Raw genomic sequence first — 20924 nt, 5'->3', positions numbered from 1 at the left:
TGAGCAGAAAAAAATTTTAGTTTCAATAAATTTTATGTTTTAAAACGATTTTCATTCGACTGAAAATGGGTGGTCTCTCAATTTTGACCGGTAGTGTAAAGTCACTTTTTAAAAATTTAAAATGGCGGATCCAATATGGCGAAAAAAATTTTCAAATTTGATCCTATTCCCTTAAAACGTGTTACTCGGGGGCTTTTGGGGTCGCAGATTATGAATATAAAGTTACTTTGTAGAAATTGAAAATGATGAATCCAATATGGTGGACAAATTTTTAAATTTGATCAGATTTAATGAAAAAGTGTTACTCGGGGGTTTTTAGCGTATCTGATTACGAATTTGAAGTCACTTTTAAGAAATTCTAGCTTCATACTGTTCTATAATGTAAACAATTTGTTATTATTACAAACTTTAAGCGAAATGTATCAAAATTGGACATTTTTTCAGTCATATGGGATCCACTATTTTCAATTTTTAAATTGTGATTTCAGATTCGTAATCAGATACCTTAAAAAACCCCCGAGTAACACGTTAATTATATCTAATCAAATTTAAAAATTTGTCCACCATATTGGATCCGCCGCATTTTTATTTCTAAAAAGTGATTTCATATTTGTAATCTGTGGCCCCATAAGCTTTCGAGTAACACGTTTTAAGGGAATCGGATCAAATTTGAAAATTTTTTCCGCTATTTTGAATTTTTAAAAAGTGACTTCAGATTCGTAATCAGCGACCCTAAAAACCCCCGAGTAACAAGTTTTAATCGAATCTGTTCAAATTTGAATTTTGTCCGCCATATTGGATCTGCCATTTTAAATTTTAAAAAAAACTTTAGATTTATATTCGGGGACCCTAAAAACTGTTAAAGAATGAGTTACAAAATAATTTACCCCGTTTTTTGCTTTTAATTCATAAAAGTATTTTGAGATTTTTGGACCTTTTGACTTTTGACAGCTCTATTGGCATCGGAAATGAAAATTTGCAAAAAAACGCCCATCGGCATCTTAAAGTACATGAATGTAGAAATCTTTTAAGCCCTAGAACGTTTAAATCCATCAAAGCAATTTTTGTTTAGAGCTCTCTCCGTGTTGACGTGGAATTTTCCTTATTTATATCAAATATGCAATTATTTTTCATAATTAATTATTTTAATTTAGGCCAATATCTCTTTAATTGCGTCAAATAATTATTTATGTAGTCCTTATACCAAATTTATAATAAATAAATTAATGTTCTTCCATTTGCATACGTAAAAGTATTGGCACACTAAAAAAAATTATCTCATTCAAATAATTTTTTTATCTATATATTTATTTGATTCAAATAACTTGAATTATGCGAATATACGAAACTTTTTTCTTAGAAAATGCAGGTTGGCAAACTTAGACCAAAAGAATTTAAAAATTTGAAACAATCTTATAAACCCCTTCGCTGTTTGGAAATATAATAATCATATGATTGGCCCAAAATGTTCAGCAAAATCTGTTAGATGAATTTTTATGAAACTTAGTATACAAGGGTTTTTGGGGTCGCTGAATATAAATATGACGTCAAAAAAAATTCAAAATGGTGGATCCAATATGTCGGACAAAATTTTTAAATTTTAAACAGATATTATAAACAAAAAAACAAAGAATAGAAAGTGTAATGTAAAACCTTTGCAGCCTCCACGCGTCCCAAAATATCCCTAGATACTGAAATTGAAAAAAATCCAAATGAATTTTAAAAATGATGTCAACTTTTTTGAATTTTCAAATATGAAGGTCAAATTTGAATTTAGCTACCCGAAAAACCCTTAGATACTGAAATTAATAAAAATCCAAATGAATTTCAAAAAGTATGTCCGCCAATTTGGATCCTGCATTTTGAAGTTTTAAAAATGATGGTCAATCTCGAATTCAGCGACCTGAAAAACCCTTCGGTACTGAAATTGATAAAAATCCAAATAAATTTCAAAAATGATGTCCGCCATTTTAAATTTTTTAAAATTAAGGTCAAATTCGAATTTACCGATTCCAAAAACCCTTATATACTTACACTATGTGACTTAAATTAAAAATAAATTTTCATAAATTTTACTTGTTTTTAAATTGTTATATTATTTAAAAATAATAAATAATAATTTATTTATTACTTAATTTACGATCATTGCAATCAATATAGTGTGTTAATAATGATATAAAACAATTTATTTTATAATTTACATACAAAATTGCATTTATTTTGCGCTAAGAAGTTTACTACCCAACGGTCGTTAACAGGCAACGGGTTAACAGAAAAATATTTTTTAAAATTAAAACATATTTTTTTACTAAATTTTCTTGAAAAATCTACATCATATCATGTTTTATATTTTTTTAAGAATAGTTTTTTGTACAAAAAAAGTATTTCAAATTGAAATTTTTGTGTATAACTTTGCCGACCTGCAATTTCTAAGAAAAAATTACACGTTAATGTCTACAAGTAATTCCCATTCTGTAGAAAATAACCTTTAAAGTAAGCTTTAGATTTTTTTCACTTACAGTACAATTCAACACTTCTTATTTTGTAAATTTCATATTTTGGACATTTTGGGCTTTGGAAATTTTGTATTGTAAAAAAATAATTTTTAGTTTGTGTATGGATTAAAAAATTCAATTTTAAAGTTCTGAATGTTCTTCGCATGCTTTATAGTGATAGAACACTACTTCGCATGCTTGATACTAATAGAACACTACTGCGCATGCGTTATAGTGATAGAACACTACTGCGCATGTCTGACATTGACAGAACACTTCTGCGCATGCGTTATAGTGATAGAACACTTCTGCGCATGCGTTATAGTGATAGAACACTACTGCGCATGCGTGATACTGATAGAACACTACTGCGCATGTCTGACATTGATAGAATACTACTGCGCATGTCTGACATTCACAAAACACTACTGCGCATGCGTATATGTATGTACAATGAGTATCCATATACGATACGATGAATAAATGATAAAAGTCGAACGACCGAACGATGAAGTACGGAGTTACACGAACGACGGACGACAAAACGACGACGAATATGTTAATATTATAGGAGATAATAATAACTATTTGCATGATTGTCATCATTTTACTTACAGCTTTCTTTTTGAATTTTAATAAAACCACATGGCAAGCTTTAAACATATGTCAAATTATAATGGGAATGCCCGCAAATCAGGAACCAAGTAAATGGTTAGAAAGATTTGTATTCGGAGCTTTACTGATTACATGTTTTGTTTACACAAGTTATTTCTATTCGGTAATTTTGGACATTAGTCTACAGTCGGTACCGGAAATTTCGACATTGGAAGAATTAGCTGATTCGTCATTAGGATTGCAAATGGATCGATTTACTTATAGCCAAATAGAAACATATACTTCCGTTCCATACTTTAAGAAGCTATTAGCTAAATCTGAAACTTTCGACTATAATTATGGGTTTCATGGGTTACGCTGTTTAGAATATTTGACTCGTTTTAAAAATATAAGCTGCATTCTTCCTGATGCTGAAAATCAAATTAATAAATATTTCTCATTAAAAGGAAAAGAGTTGAATGTTAAAATATTGCCAGAAATTTTTACTTATCATATTTTCTTATGGGAAAATTTTAATAATCCGCCTTTCACTGATTTTTACAATAAAATAATTCAAAGGGCCACGGAATTTGGATTGTTTGATAAAGTCTATTTAATAAATAACGTACTGCCTGGAAAAATTTCGCCTCCAGAAGACATTAAAAAGGAAAAATTGTTTTTTCTAATCTCTTATGTGTTGGGCATTGGATACTGTTTTTCAATATTCAGTATTCTATTTGAATTGTTTATAAGAAATTTTAGTGACAGAGTGCATAACTTGTATGCAAATTTCAGATTAGAAAATTAAAAAGTTCCATAAAAAAATTAAATCTTAACGGATTTCTTTTTCTTACAATTTTTTTAAATTATTAGAAGAGAATAGATTAAAATATATTTATTATGTCCTAGGTAAATACCACGAGGACAACCATTAGAAATACAGTAATTAATACAATATATATCTATAAAGTTTAATGAAGCCATATACATCTCATCAAGACAATAAAATACTTTGATTTACAAATTATCACAGCAACTTGCATACAGATAACATACCATTCAAGATACACTCGATATACTCTATACATCCAACGAAAATAAATATTTATGTAATTGTACTTTAAATGTTTTTGGACTTTCAATATTTGTCATAAAACGAGGAAGAGAGTTTCATAAATTTATGGCAGTTACTATGAACGAGTTTTTAATTTTTCTGTTTTACATTGTGGAGCCCTAAGAATGTAAGGAGATCTTAACTCTCTAGTGGTAATTTCCTCTCTAAAAACAAACTTTTCATACAAATACGAAGGTTTTTTATTGTTTAAAATTACATGTGTAAGACAGCCAAGTTACATGTTCATCTTTCTTTAAATCAAATATAAATTTTATACATGAATTTAGGAGTTTCTCAAGTTTATAGATTAATTCTTCAGTTACATCATTATATACAACACAATAGTAATCAAAATCAGGTAAAACAAAATTAGTGTCAGAAAGTACGATGTTTTTTTAATCATTAAATGCAATTTAAAAAAATTTTTGACTTCAGTTTTATATATGATAAAAATATTTAAACTTTGTCTTCAGTTTTAGGGTTAAAATTAATTCACGATGATTAATGATATTTTCATGTTTTAAAAATATCCTAAATAAAATTTTAATGCACATTAAAATAAAGCTAAAAGTCTGATGCTTACTTTTATTATTTACAAAAAGGAGTAAAAATATTCATTTGATAAACAATCAAATATTGTCTCGAATTAAATGTAAGAATTTAATTTCATCTCCGAAGCTCTGTTTTGTATTAAATAATTAAGTATGCAAGAAAAATTTAATGGAATATTTCGATGATAATGTAAAATTGTAGTATAATATTTATATATTTTTCACAAAAAATGTGTATAAAAAATGTGTATATTTTCCACAAAAGAAATCAATAAATATTGAATAAAAATTTATTTTTCATTTCCGAAGCCTTTATATATTTATAATATTATAAATTTATAATCGAATTGAATATAGTTGGTATTAAAATACGCAAATCAGGGACCGTTACAAGAGTTTAATTTCTTTTTAGTTTTTGAGTTGGCATAAAACTAAATTAATAAACTGAGATTAGTTTCGTGTCGACTCGAAACTAAATTAATAAATTAAATTTAGTTTTATGTCTACTCAAAACTAAATAAACTAAATTTAAAAATAAAAAAATTGAATTTATTTTAGTGCATGTCGAAAAAAATATCTGAAAAACTCAATTAAATTTTTGGTCATTTAAAAAACACTTTGCTCCCTCATAAAGATAAGAATGATAATAGAAATATATGAATAACTTTTTATAAATATGGTAAAAGGTATTAAATCTTGGGTCAATCAATGTATTTTTAAATACCCTATGAGGCGACGTTCATAATCTATGTCACGCCTTGGAGGGGGGGGGGGGTGGAATTAATTTTTTGTGACATTCTATAGAAAAAATGTCGCCAAAGCATGTAAAATTTGCGTTAATTCTTTTTATAAACAACAAAATGATAATCATAATTTATTGTCAATATTGTTAATTAGATTTCGTTGGCACAATATATTGAATTATTTTTACCTAATTGATAGTTAATTTATACTTATAATATTTTTATTGTGTTTTAAACTACCTTTTCCTTTAAATACAAATTAAGTTTTGAGTAATGTTTAGTTTAATGATTTTTCATTATTTCTGCTCTAGTCCGATTGACAATACCGGCGATACAAAAGTTGTCTGGCTCCCTAAGGGGGACCACCTAGACAAAACTATAAAATACCAGATTGCACAAGTAACGTTTTCTTTGGTCAAGTATTGAAATCCGGTTGAATTTAGGTTTTTGGGTTATGTAAAATTACACTAAAGTTCAGAACAGTAAGGTTTTATAGTTTCCCGAATTATTGTTGATTTATGAAAATTTTGTTTAATATTAAAGTTCTGTATTTAATTGTCTTCTAATAGTCTGGAAAAAGTATTACAAGGGTTACGACAAAAAATTGATTTAGTTTACTCTGACTTCTCCCTTGTCTAACCCTAAAGAATATTCTGATTCATTTGTTTGTCAACGTTCATGAAAACTTAAAGAATTTTTACCTTATTAGATATCTGATACTTAATCACTAGTGGTGTAAAATAAAACTGGTATTACTAATGTTGAAATAACACTAGCTGTAAACTATACGCAATAAATTTAACACTTATTATCTGTTCATGTATAGTATCAAATCCTGGAATATAATTAAAATGGTCATATATCCACTTCCCTTTAAGATTATCTCAGATCATGTTAAAATAAGAATCAAAATGTATAGTTTCTGTCATAGATGAAATGCATCAATAATATCTACACACTTGAACTAACCGAAAGTGCTTAAGTAGATTATTCACTCCAGTGCATATGCCTAACACTTAAATTATGTTAAAGATTATAGAGATAAAATTGCATAAATATTACCGCTTTGTGTGAGCGAGAACCTGCGCGTCGCATTGATCCTTGAACTGTTAATACTATAGGTAAACATGTCACTCTTTCTCTCTCTCTTTACTTAGTTTATTTTTATAAATAGGGAATGCTTTCCTTCAAATCGTATTTAAATTCCCCTTTTGCTCTCTTCTATCAAATGGATACTAAGCACAAATATTTTATAATAATTTTCTTGTACGAGTGTACCATTTTTTTAAATTCAACGCCTTCTAAAGATATATAGTACTTGTCATATATTAATTAATTATTGTTAGCATTATAATTCCGACCACCTAAATATGAGCAGATTCAAAGAAATACGTTTCATTAGACTTTAAATCAGGGTAGATTCAATAAAAATGTTTCTTTTAAAAGAAGGAGGGTAGAAAAGGAATACTGTTAATCCTCAACTGGGGTAACAGCTGCCAGCGTGGCGTTAAGACGTAACCCTTTCAACCCTGCAAACGATTCTGGTGGACTGAGGACCTTAATTAATTAAGTCCTTAACAAAGACTCAGGTGTCCAACGTAATCTGACGATCCCTCGTTCGTGGCTCTCAAGCCCTACAGCGGTTCAATAATGGGGACATTATCATACACACGACCTATTTAGTCGTCAAAGTGCGTAAACAATTCGAAATTCTGTCATAGCCTCAGGTGCGAGGTGATATTGTCAAAATTTGCAAAGCTTTTGATAGTGATAAAGTCGGAACTAAATTCATAGTCCTACCCTAGAATCACTTCTTTCGTAGCTTAAACGTTGATAAGAAAATTTCAATATTGTAACAAGTAACACTAGAGTACTATTTTACATTTATTACTAGGCGATCAATGCCAAGAAAAATCTTATGCATAGCTAATAACGAAACTTCATGTTACTTTATGCTACTCACTAATATTAAAATCTAGTAAATAGTCGTTTTCGAAAAATAAAAATATTCAGTATATAATTTTTCCTAATAGAAAAACAGCTAATTTTTTTGGATGGGTTTGGCAAGATGATGGTCGTGATTGGTTGAATATTCAATTACGCCTTAATGACTTTTGTTATTTAAAATATTTCTGTTTGAATTTTGTTTGTTAAATTCTTTTATCAATATCAGTATGATATACTATCTGCAGTTCTTTATGTAACAAAGCTTTAAGTATCTTGAGCTTTTGAAACTATTAGATAAAATGGCTTTTGCAAACCAATGTCTTTTCATTCTATCTGCTAAAAATTTTTAAAGAAAATTGAAGAAAGGAAGGAAGAATAGAAATAAAATGGATAAGCGATTCTTATGAGAGCAGAAATTGTCCAAAGTGGGTATCTAGAACTTAAAGAAACTTGGCAATCGTCGTTGAAGATTTATGCTTTCGGCGTGAAATCACACTTTTAAATCACTGACAACGGAAAGGCAATACGAAGAGCTAGAGTGAAGTATATAGATGAAAGATGGTCTGAGAGTCGTAGAGTTGCAAGGAAAAAGAAGAAGAAGAAGAAGCAAGGCCCTACGTATTCATTTTTATTAACCGACATTTCTCTCGTAATAAAATCCCGGGCAATCTTCATAGAATCTTTGTGAAACACGCGGTATACAGTATCGTTTGACTTCCCTCTTCACCCCGGTACTCTCTTCTCGATATAGGACTGGATATAAAACCTGATGGCCGATAACAACCACGAGCGCTCCAGTACCGCCACTGTATTCGACACAAAAGCTGTGAGTGGTTCCCGTTTTATTGGAACCATACACAGATATAGATAGGGGCGAATATATACCTCAGATCCGAGACGGAGGCTATAGAGAGAAGTCTCCACCAAGTTGGAGAGGGATACTGATGGCCTGACAATATGCGTCCTCCCTCGACTCAGTGAATTTCTTATCCGAGCAAGACAGTAGAATGGGTGTAGAATAGTCGTGACGAACGCGAAAAGGTTAAAGAAATTACCTCTCTCATTTGCGCAACCAGAGACGGAAGCAAATGTACTGGTAAAAATGACCGTCTATCAAACCCATTTTTATCCCGCTTGTCAACTCCCTTTTATGGATAAATTCAATTTTTTTATATCTGCGTATATTTCTACGTATCAGAAAATGAAATACATTCGAAAGTATTAATATTACTTCACAGTGCACTGTGGACGAAATTTTTCTCTTGTAAGACTACATACCAAATTGCAGACATACTCATACTCAGATAAAATTAGTCTACACAAAGTTGGATTAAAGCGAGTGTATTTAATTAGAGAATTTAGCAAATGCACAAGTTTCTCTCAACAGAATTACTTCGAGTTTTCTTATAAAAGAAAACTTCTGTTAAGTCACTAAACAGAAAATCTTTGTACCTAGGGTGTATAAAGCCCTGGAATTTCCTAAAAATCTAGAATTCTGCAATATTTGTTTTCCTATTTAAAAGAGTATAATACTACAAAGCTTTTCAAAGTTTAATTTAAAAAGTGTTGTAAATCTTTTTGTAATTCTTATTTATTCTACTTTCTAAAAATCCACAGCTAATAATCATTAAAGATATTTACTACTTTTGAAATAATTTTTAATTTTTCTAAACGAATTAAGTTGACATTTTTTTACAATACCTTAAATTGAAAGATTAAAAAGCTTTCTTCATATTGTCAAAATTAAAACACTCTGAATACCGTTAAATGTTATACAAACATTAGAGAGTTATCATTGTCTTAAAGATATTCAAAGAAATTTATTTATTTGAAAAAATTTTGTTATTATCAGTACTGAACGAAAAAAATGTGAGGCAAATAAATTAAAAACGGTGCCATTTTCGCCTTCTATCTCCATCACCTTCAAGTTATTAACGATCCCTTTCCTTATTTGCCTGAGCCACTTCTCTCTTTCCATTTCCCATTTTCTTTCCCTTCTGTTTTTTCTCTATCCCTTTTATTCAGTGACAATTTTCTCACTATTATTTCTAAAGTTGAAAGGCGTGACTCTATTGTCCATTTCTTTCAATCCGTCAGATCTTTCAGCTTCTTCAATTCCACTTTACATTTCTAATCTACATATCTTGAGGCCTCATTTGACGGGGAAGACTGTTGCTTTTAAGTAGAAGACTCCTGCCAGAAATTGTGCATGTTAGATAACAAATATTTTCTCGCTCTTAGCGCTTTCCAGAACCAACAATGTGGACGTGGTTTTGTTTGTTTTAACAATTTTTTATAAAACTCGTCCACCATATTGAATCTGCCATTTTGAATTTTTAAAATCTGAGATCTAATTCGTATTTAGCGACTCCGAAAACGAATACGGAGCTTCAAACAAATTTAAAAAATTCGTCCGCCATATTGGTTTCGACATTTTTAAATTTAAGAATTTTAATTAATATTTTAGTTCAGTTATTAAAATAGAAACCCCATTTATTGTTTTTAAATATTGTTCTATATTTCTATTGAATTTTGTAAAGAAAATTTTTTTTTTACTTTTTATAAGAATTAAAAATAATTTATTTAAAAAATAATATAACGGGAAATTCTGAAATTAACTTTATCAAGTAGTAGTGCATGGTCTAAAAATAAACAAAAATTTGCAACTTTGATTTTCTTACTCTATAATTGTTACGTACAAGGTACTTAACAGGTACTATTTTATTATTATTTTTCTTTTTAATAAAGCTACAAAAGATAGGACAGAATTTATAAAACATAAATTCCTATATATTTTATAATATTGTTTATAAATTATATGCATAAATTTATAAACATTATTAATACTTAAAATTTTATATAATAAAAGAAGACTCTATTTGAAAATAATTAAAGGTAATGCATTTCACACATATGCATTGAGACGACCTAGGTGTATACGTGCACATCCACTGATTCCGCTAACTACAAGATCTAACACGACCACACCCTTGAGTTCTTCGCGTTACGGGCACACACACAAGCATGCTACACATGCCTCTGCTCATTGCCTTGTCTCTCCTATTGTCTTTCCTTGTCTCTCCTTCCTTTTTCCCCTTGGGGCCTACAAACTTAGGGACTAGAATATCATAACAAATGCACATGCATTTGGAGGCTGACTCAACGCTTTATGAAGCGTATATATTTTATTCGTTTTATGCACTATTCCAAATTTACAGAAAATAATTTGATAATAGCTAAACATTTTATTGTAACTTATTGTTAACAATAAAATGCCGGAGGACTGTAAGTTGCATGTATATGTGTATATGTATAATTATGAAAGCAAAATACATATACTAGTAACTTGTAAAATGTAGGACCAATATAACGTTACTTATACAACTTATATTAGACACTTATAACTATAAATAAATTATAATTATAAATAAAAAATTCTTTCTTTACAATATAATTATAATTTATATATTTAGTTATGAAAATTGTTTCTGATAAGTATCAAATTAACAACGCCGTTTCCGTTCTCACGAAAACTGCATGCAATTAGAAACGTCAGTAGCATAATGCAAAGTCCAATGGGCCTGAAGAATTTCCCTACTTCTAATTCTAAAAATCCTTAGTTGACAAATTTACCCCACTTTGACATCAGGACAAAGAGTAGAGGCTTGTTGCAAAATTTCCATCGCTGCTGTACAATTTTCCTCTTCAAGCGATCAACACCTGTCCTGGCTGCGGCCTGACAGATCTGTTGATCGCAAGAAAGTAGGAAATGCCGCGACTATGCCCGTCTGCGCGTTGGACCCCCGCGTATAACATATCAAGTACAACGCGAAAGGCAGACGAAAAATTTAATAGAATCTTCTAACCGGCGGAGTCCAGTGAGAGCTGTTTTGAGTTTCATAACCGGCCAGTCCGTATGTGTAGTACCTGCGCCGTCTCAATGCAGTGGCCCCACAAAATTCGCGAGTTCGCGTAAATAAAAATAAGTCGCACAGACGACTTAATTTTCGACATTTAACTTGTGTTTTGCCCGATGGAGGATCCCTGTTTCTCGACCGGCCAGTCCGTACGCGTAGTACCTGCGCCGTATAAGAGAAATTATGCCCTGTCGGTAGGATTAAGGATTTTAGCGGTAAGTCTGTATCGTTTCAATGATTTAATGTTACTTTCAACTTTAATTCTCTTTCAAACATGTGCAAGTTTGTAAATTTCTTAAAATCTTTTTAAAATAAAATTTTAATGTGAATGACAAATCTGATTTTATTTATTTTAAAACTCCTGAAATAAATAAAGTAAATTGAAATAATTATTTATCAGAGTTAAAACAAAGCTATCCCGGTAACTTTTAAAAGTGGAAAGACGATCCCGCATAATTAAACAAGGTCTTTTAGACCTTGGCAGCTTGGTGCCTCCCCAAATTTGAAATAAAAGGGCCATCTCAAAAGCCCAATTAATTAATTTATTTCTGCTTTGTAACAATAAGTAAAAATTGCATTTTTTCTGAAATTAGTACATATTTTAACTAATTATGAATTTTCAATAGTTTTGTTATTAACATTTAACAACTGTTCAACTAGTTTTTTACTTGTTTTTGTTTACGTCTATATAATAGTGCAAATAAAAAAATCCATTATTTATGATAAAAAACCAAATTGAAAAATAAAAACTTGTAAAATGTAAGTGGGTCATTTTTATTATTTAAAAAATTATATTTTCTAAAGAAGACAACCGTATTGTCGAAACGTCAAAAAACATCTTTTATTCTTATTTCCAATTTGACTCAAAGTGATCGTTAGTCTCAAAGTTTTATTTATAATTGTCAGGTAATTATTTTCATATGTAGGTATTTATTTATATTCTTTTTAACATAACATACCAATTTACTTAAAAAATTTCAAAATTTTTATGCTTTATTTGATACTAACAGTAATCGATAATCATCTTCCAATTATCTTCTAACTCAAAGAGGAGAAAAAAACAGTATCAAAGAAAAACAGTAGTAATCACGATAAAAAGGACAAGCATTTCTCTCTTTCGGATTTTTGAACACCATTAAAGAAATTTCACTTTGACTTGTCAGGCACTTTTTCGTCCGTAAAACAAGAGTGTATATGGAATCATAATATTGTATTTCGAAAATATACTTCAAATACAATTAATTATAATTTAAAAACGTAAAAAATTTCAATATTTTCATAGAATCATTTATTTAATTATTATCTATTTAAATATTCTTATTTATCTTATTATATTTACATAATATTTATATTTTTAAAATGTATTATTAAATAAAGGTATAAATAAATAAATTCAGGAGAATTCTGTATTTTACTTCCTTAGTTTATTACTGTAGAGTAGAACGGGGTGAAAAAGACACATTTTACATTTGACGCTATAAAATCTGAATTAAAAATTTTTTCCTCTTTCCAATTGGCATTGAAAGTTTAAGTTTATTAAGCAAAATATGTTATTAATTTTGGTATTTTTATAGTTTTCATTTATTTATATGACAAATAATCTTATTTTAAAAATATTTTAATAAATTTGAAAGAGCTTTCAGGAAAGAAAATTGAATATTATGTTAAGTTTACATGTTTTCGATTTGCACTACCAAGTTTTTGTACTTTTTTGTAAAATTAATTAATTAATTTTATTAAGTAAACTCGCGAAAATTTTGTAAAATTAGAAGGTTAGTTTGAGTAAGAAACAAATGAATTTCATATAATATTCAATGGATTTTTGTCCTTGACTTTTTCACCCCCAAGACCAGTTTTTCTAAAAGCTAGAATAAATTTTAAATTCAGTTCAATTTCCAAAAATTAACATTGTATACGTTTTGAGTATAGTTTTCTCTTTATGTACAAAGATTTACTTTTATTACCCGTTGACTTTAAAAGGTTGTAATGTGTTCGAAAAGTTTATCGAAATATTATACGCAGAGCAACTCAAAAATTAAAATTACAATATAAACTATATTACTATAGGTACAACATCCAAACTAGAATCAAAAGTTGCGTATTACCTAATAGTATTTATATTCTAAATGGATGATAAATCTGTTTAACAGTTTTTAAATAAAAGTCAAATGGCTTTTTCACCCCGTTCTACTCTATATTGAAATTAATCTTCCATTTTCACATCATAACGTAAATGATAGAAATATATTTTAACAGCAGATAAAATAACCTAATTTATTATAAGTTAAGCCCTGATCACAACCTGATTTGGCCTTTTTTTTAAACACCACTTTAGGATATGATCTGAAAAAGTTTTTCACTTCCAATTCAAGGCCCTATTTAACCTGATCAGGACCGGATGACAACTACGTTTCAGTTTCTACATGGAAAATTTAAAAAGCATAAGTATTTTTAACTTGACATTTATCAACTTTAACTATGACAGATGTAGTTACAAACATGGTAATTATATTCTACATTAACAAAGAAATAAAACTATGAATTATGCATTCATTCCCACTGAGAAATTAAATTTTTCCAAGTGCAAACACTGTTTCATTCGCTTCAATTGAAAAACGCTTTACGGCCTTAAGTTACACAATTTTGTGTATAGTTCAGAGAAATTTATAATTTAAGTACAAACTTGTAACAAATCTTTCATCATGACTGAAATTCAGCAATTTTACACTGACCAAAGTATATTTATCACAGGTAATTAGTATAATTTTGTAAATGTTAAATGTCATAAATATAAATTCTATACCTACAATTTTAAAAAATAGATCCATTCGATTATGATACATGTGGGTATCAGTATCAAGTTTAATTTCATTTTAAATTAACTTAAACTGAAAAAATGTTAACTTCCTAATTTTAATTCAAAAATCTAGGTGGTACGGGATTTGTGGGGAAAATTCTTATTGAAAAACTGCTTCGTTCGTGTCCAAGGATAAAAACTGTTTATATTTTAGTGAGAGAAAAAAAAGGAAAGCAATTTCGAGATCGTCTCAAAGAAATTACTAATTCACAGGTAAGTTATTTCAATATCAAAAACCTCCTATATATGTATTCACTAAAAAAATTTATTTAATTTGCATAAATGATTACTTGTCTATTATCAAAAATATTTATTTGTATCACCTAACTTGTATTTAACCCCTTTCCTGTTTGACAAAATATTTATATAAGTGGCCCAAAATGTCCAGCAAAATCTGGTCGATGAATTTTCATGAAACTTAGTATACAAGGGTTTTTGGGGTCGCTGAATTAAAATATGACGTCAAAAAAAATTCAAAATGGCGGATCCAATATGTCGGACAAAGTTTTTCAATTTTTAACAGATATTTATAAAAATTAGTATGCAAGGGTTTCTGAGGTCGCTGAATTCAAATACGTCATAAAAAAATTCAAAATGGCGGATTTGTATTTTTAAAAATAAACGTCAAATTCGAATTCAGCGACAGGCAACGGGTTAAGTCAATTAAATGGTTCAAATAATTTAATTCAAATACAATTTATTTGATTCTATTGAAGATTTTATATGAAAATGATGTTATTCAAGTGAATATATTCATTTGACAATTGACAAATACATAAATTTTTTCCAATGTGACTGTTAGTAATTATTATAAATATAAAAATAATTTAATAATAAAATCACAAATGAGTTTAATTCGTTATCAAAACTTTTTGAACAGATATTTGAACCTCTAAGAGCAACAGATCCAAATTTTGAGAAAAAAATTGTAGCTATGTCTGGTGATATAGAAAAACCTAATTTTAATCTTTCTGAAACAGATTTGGAGTTACTAAAGAAAGAGGTAAATCAATTGACATTGTAAATTTATTTTAATTAAACGGAACAAAATTCAAATTTTTTATCATAAACAGCAGTTTACAGTAGTAGACTTTAAATCAAATACGAAACTATTAATTGAGTTTATAAGTATTAGTAAAAAGTTTTTAATTTCATTTGTAGGTTTCAATTGTATTTCATGTTGCAGCAACAACAAGATTTAATGAACCATTGAAAACTGCACTTAAAATAAATGTTGATAGTGTTAAAACTATGATTAACATTTGTGAAGAATGCAAAAATTTAAAGGTAATAATTTATAAATAATAATAATAATAATAATAATAATTTAATTGTCAATTATCTTCTATAAATAAATTGGTTTTCATAAAATTATTCAAGAAAATTTCTTTTAAATACAGGCTTTCGTTTATGTATCAACAGCATTTAGTAATTGCATTTATAAGCATATTGAAGAAAAAGTTTATCCAGCTCCACTGTCACATGAAAAATTAACAAAACTTGTCGGTGCCATGGACGAATTAAATATGTCCAGAAAAGAAGAACTCAAATTCACCAAATTGTGCGCACAAAAATAAATATTTTAAAATTAACTCTGAAATTTTATTACATTTAAAGTGTTTCTTTTTGTGGCTTTATTTTTTGCTTTTAAAATTTTTTCAATTAACCGAAAATGAAAATACGTAGCATTCGATATTGAAAAGAAGGTCATTTATATAAATATGAAAATTAACTTTTAGAGTTCTCGGCAAGTTCCCAAACACATATTGCTTCACAAAATCAATTGCCGAAGAAGTTGTCAGTAAGAGTGCAAAAGAACTTCCAGTTTCCATTTACAGATTTTCAATTGGTAACTTAATTTAAGTTTTGAAAATAAATGATTATGTTAACATTAAGTGTAATATCAGTAATTATTAAATATAGAATGAGAGATGTGGATATTTTTTTTCAGCTATAGCTGCACTAAACGAACCTTTAGAGGGATGGCTGGATGAAAACCAAGGAGTAACACAGGCTTTAATAGGAATTTGTTTAGGTCTTATTCGAGTGATCTATGCAAAAGGAAGTGTTAATATGGAAGTAGTACCAATTGATTTGGTTTGTAATTGTCTAATTGCTTCTGCGTGGGATACATCATCTAGTAAAAAAAAGTATGCATAGAAAAGAAATGGTATAAATTTTGTTGCAGGGAATTTAAACCAATGCTAATTCAAATAGACAGTGGCCCCCTCACTTAGGGGAAAATTTGTTGCAGGGAATTTTTACCCCAAAATCAGATTAAAATTTATACTTTTTTTCTTGTGTGTTTATATCCCCAAATTTGATATTTATGAATAAAAATAGAATTGATACAAAAAGTTGTTACAAAAATAATTTTTAAAAATTTTCGATTTAAAAATTTAATTGTAAATAGATGTTTTATTTCAAAAAAATTTAGTACCAGAAAGAACGTTATTATTTGCAAATAACTTTGAAATTGTTAGAAATTTATACACATTTCCACTATCGTAAATTTTATTTCTATTTATTTATTATGAAATTAAACAAAAATTACCTTTTTTTAGCGAACAAAAGAGTGTGCAAGTATATAACTACGTTTCGGGAAGAGACAACCCAGCGACTTGGTATTATTTTCGGAGTTATCTTCGTTCTCAACGTTATACAAATCCATTCAACAATCCATACTACTATCCAGATTCAATTATGACTGATTCCCTCTACTTATTCCTTATTCTCCACTACATATTGCACTTCATTCCTGCCATTTTAGGAGATGTAGTTTTAAGAATACTAGGAAGAAAACCTGTGTAAGTAAAAACGACGCAAAAATTGTATACTTTTTTATGATAAAAATCCCTAAAGTTAGCGTCGACGTTGAGAGTCAAAAATATAAAAAATTATTCAGGCAGAAAGGACTTTTCATGAATTTTAGCAACATCATAACAATAGTCCATAATACTAACTACAAATTTAAAGGATGCGATGAAAGCAAATTAGGCACTAATCATTTTTTTTACAAAAAAAAGAATAACACATTTCTATTTAAGGTTACACAAAGTTTTTAAAAAAGGATCAAAATTGGTATTGGCCATAGGATTTTATTCATGCGGAGAATGGATATTTGATACTGACAATATTAAATCGTTGTGGAAAAAACTCTCTGACAATGATAAGAAACTATTTAATTTTGACATCACATCATTTACTTGGGATGAAATGCTACGAATTTATGGTAAAGGATGTAGTAAGTTTATTTTCAAAACCGAATTTGATGAAGAAGGATTGAAAAACGCTATATGTAGAATCAGGAGGTAAATCCTTAATTTTCCACTCTAAAAAAATGACTTCATAATTATTCAAATATATAGATTGTCTATAGAAAAAAGAAAGGAAAAAAAACCATGTAGCAGAATTATTTCTAAATTGCCAGGAACAACTGTGGTCAAAAATAAAAGAGCTAATGAAATTCTATTGGAACTTGATATTTAGGAGTTTTCAGAGTCGCTGATTACTCTCTCAATTTGAATCATCGATTATTATACCACTGATTTCAGTTAGCGTATTTTTTCACTGAGAGACTAGTGAAATTTCACAGATTTATCAGCATATATACGCTGATGGAAATCAGTGGTACTTATAGCTGGAAATAAGCGAGATTTCACTGATTCAGGTTTAGACAGTACGAATATGATGTTAGCTTTGCAAAATTCAATATGACGGATCTAATAAGACGGAAGATTTTTTTAAAATTGAGCTAATTCGCTTTAAACTTATTACTCAGCTGCGCACGCAGTACACAGTTGTTCCCACCATTTTAATTTATTTCTACAACCTTTTGACTGCTAGTGCTTTAGCAGCAAAAAAAACTTGAAAAAAGGACACATTAAGAAAAAGTGATTGCATGTTTGGAATGTTTCAGACTTTACTATGTTCATCAAATTGTTCTGGGCACATTCTATGCCATTGTTATGTGGCTTGTTTGGAAAATTTATAATCTACTATAGGGAACGGCTAGACTGCAATACGCCATCTGGTGGCGACCTCTTCTCCCCTCTAATTTTCTTTCTTTCTCTTTCTTCAATTAACACGTTAGAAAGAGTGGAAGAAACAAAATGGAAGGAGAGAATAATATTTTCGAAAATGATATAAAAAATAGTTTAAAATAATAAAACAGTATAATCTTTAAATAATAATAATTCTATTACGCGGTTGTTAAATAGAAATATAATCTTTAAATTTCATCAAAAACATAAATAAAAACAATAAAAAACAACGTTTTTAAATAAAATATTTTTTTATCATCCGTTATATCCACTGCGTGTCCACTATTTACTGCGATGGTTCAAGCGCCGTCAATTGGGTCCGTGAGGCTGCTTTTGGAAGTACGTTCTCTGCTGCAGTGTAATCGACAGAACGTAGAAAGCCACGCAGACTAATTTGCATTAGGGTCAAATTTTCTCAAAAAACTCAAAGTTGGTCATGGGTCTTTCAATTTTTGTGAAACTTGGTATAAAGGAAGTGTTTTATAACAGAAGATTTTAGGGAAAATAGATTTTAAAAAATTTTCAAAATTGTGGATTTTACCGGGCATTAAACATTAAAACACATTTTTTTTGAAAAACGAATAACTTTTATCCATTTAGTTAGATTTTGTTTATATTTTAGGTAATAATAGTTGATTATCTAACAATTAAATGTGCAATATTAAAGAAAAAAATCCAAAATTTGCCCGGAAAAAAAGTCAAAAAAGATTTTGATTTCATTTTTTCGGGCATAAGCACATCTCCGATTTTTTGTAACTATAATATTTGGATTCGTTATCTTCTCCAGAATTTTTTGCAAAAAGAAATCCCTGGAGATTTTAAAACTAACCGAAATATCGAATTTTTTGTCTCGTGGTGCACAGATATCGATCTCGCGTAAACACGCCTGAAATGTGCACCAAACGTTCTTAAGAGTAAATTTTCGCATTCTAATATTTTTTTGTTCATCTTTAGTAAAAAAGGAAGATTTGAAAATCAAGTTTTGCAATTATAAATTTGTTTTTAAACAATTTTGAATCTCAAAAGTCAAAATGTTTATGTAATATATAAGGGGCAAATTTTCTCAAGTGTACCAATGTCAAAATTGCAAGTTGTTAGATCGGGCTAATATTTTCACAGTATTCAGAACTATGAATGAGTACTTAAAACCACCAAGTAATTATGAAATTTTATAAAAAATTGTAGGGGGAAGGGGGTTGAAGATTTTGGTTAAGTATAAACAGTGAGTTTTATAAAAATTCGTAGCTTTTATAATAAAGAAAAAAAATTATGACCTATATGTTTTTGGTAGGTTTTTTTCTGCTCTTTCAAATAGTGAGAATTTTTTTTTTAATTCAAAATTTAACCCTTTTTTTGAAAATTAAAAATTTTTTTTCAAAAAAAGCCCTCTTTTTTTCTTGTACCAAAAGAAAGCTTATGATGTGTACTTTCAATATGTAAAACGAAAAAAATGACGTTTTTTTTGTTTTTGAATGATTAATTAATTAATTAATAAAAACTGAAATATTTTACAATATGAAGTATTCTGATTAAATTGACGTTTTACAAATAAATATTTATAAAAATAAAGATAAAGTGTTAGTTTTTTTCTAAATAAATGTTTATATAATTCTACTTTAAAAAAATTTATTCCAGTTATTTGCAGCGATTGTTTAAATAAATTATTCAACACCTTAGGCGTGTATCACGCTTGATATTGATGATAAAATAACAAAACAAGTTGTTCATTTCATGACCATTTAGCTTCCTCAAAATATAAAATTTGCGGTTTTACAAACTTTTGAAAAACTATGTACAAAAGGGTTCGTCCAGAAAATTTGTTAAAAATAAAATTATATAAATCATTTATAAGTTGTTATAAAAATATTTGGTGAAATTTACACTTTCATTTGCCAATTGCTTCTTTTTTATGATAGAATAATCATTTCAAAATATTAATATTAAATTAATTATGAAAAAAATACAAAATTTGAATTTTTGTGAAAAAGAAAAATATTTATTAATTTTATAAATTTTGATAAAATATATACTTTGTATACATCAATCGATTCGTTTTCTTGTCAGGAATGTAATTTTGAGAATAATTAATGAAAATGTTAACAAATAAAAAAACTATTTCAAAAAATACAAAAAAAAATTTTTTCTGAATTTTAAAAAAATTGTATAAAAAAAATGTTGTAGATATTTTCGAAAATCCTTGTGTCAGATTTTAGGTTTTAATGACTGCAATAAACCTGCAAAATTTTAGGACAATCCATCAAAATTTGTACACAATTTTTGTGACATACACACACATACACACACACACATCTGGACATTTGCTCAGAATTGAATATACATAATTATGTTCTAGATGAAAATGAGTCCATATAACCTTCTTTTGAAAAATTGAAAATCGTCACCAATGCAAAGCTTCCTCATGAGGAAGCAAAATTATTCAGATAAAAAAAATCATCTCTTCTTACATTAAAAATGTAAAAATTAAAAAAATGTACTTTAGAAAATGTCAAAAAATATTAAGCCGAGAAGGTTAGTTAAAAAAAAATTTTTAATTTTCAAAAAAGGGTTAAATTTTGAATTTTGGAAAAAAAATTCTCACCATTTGAAAGAGCAGAAAAAAACCTACCAAAAACATATAGGTCACAATTTTTTTTCTTTATTAT

The 20924-nt window shown here is 28.4% G+C and overlaps 1 protein-coding gene across 1 annotated transcript; it reads left to right on the top strand.

Moving 5' to 3' along the window:
* Window positions 1–13879: 13879 nt before the first annotated feature.
* LOC122507375 (fatty acyl-CoA reductase wat-like) lies at window positions 13880–18442 on the top strand. The gene is made up of 10 exons (XM_043620043.1): window positions 13880–14112; window positions 14292–14431; window positions 15099–15221; window positions 15380–15505; window positions 15619–15779; window positions 15958–16067; window positions 16170–16368; window positions 16783–17025; window positions 17266–17529; window positions 18138–18442. Exons 1-10 carry the CDS (start codon window positions 14064–14066, stop codon window positions 18220–18222), a joined length of 1500 nt encoding a protein of 499 aa, XP_043475978.1. The 5' UTR covers window positions 13880–14063; the 3' UTR covers window positions 18223–18442.
* Window positions 18443–20924: the final 2482 nt, after the last annotated feature.

Source organism: Leptopilina heterotoma, unplaced genomic scaffold (genome assembly GCF_015476425.1).
Source record: "Leptopilina heterotoma isolate Lh14 unplaced genomic scaffold, ASM1547642v1 Lhet_47, whole genome shotgun sequence".
Lineage (NCBI taxonomy): Eukaryota > Metazoa > Arthropoda > Insecta > Hymenoptera > Figitidae > Leptopilina > Leptopilina heterotoma.
This window is presented reverse-complemented; position numbering and strand designations above follow the sequence as displayed.

Bases quoted from the DNA above. Each gene is read 5' to 3' on its own strand.
- LOC122507375 (XM_043620043.1), top strand. From the start codon at position 14,064: ATGACTGAAATTCAGCAATTTTACACTGACCAAAGTATATTTATCACA. The intron at 14,432-15,098 runs GTAAGTTATTTC...CTTTTTGAACAG, and splicing joins AAGAAATTACTAATTCACAG to ATATTTGAACCTCTAAGAGC. The intron at 17,530-18,137 runs GTAAATCCTTAA...GGAATGTTTCAG, and splicing joins GCTATATGTAGAATCAGGAG to ACTTTACTATGTTCATCAAA.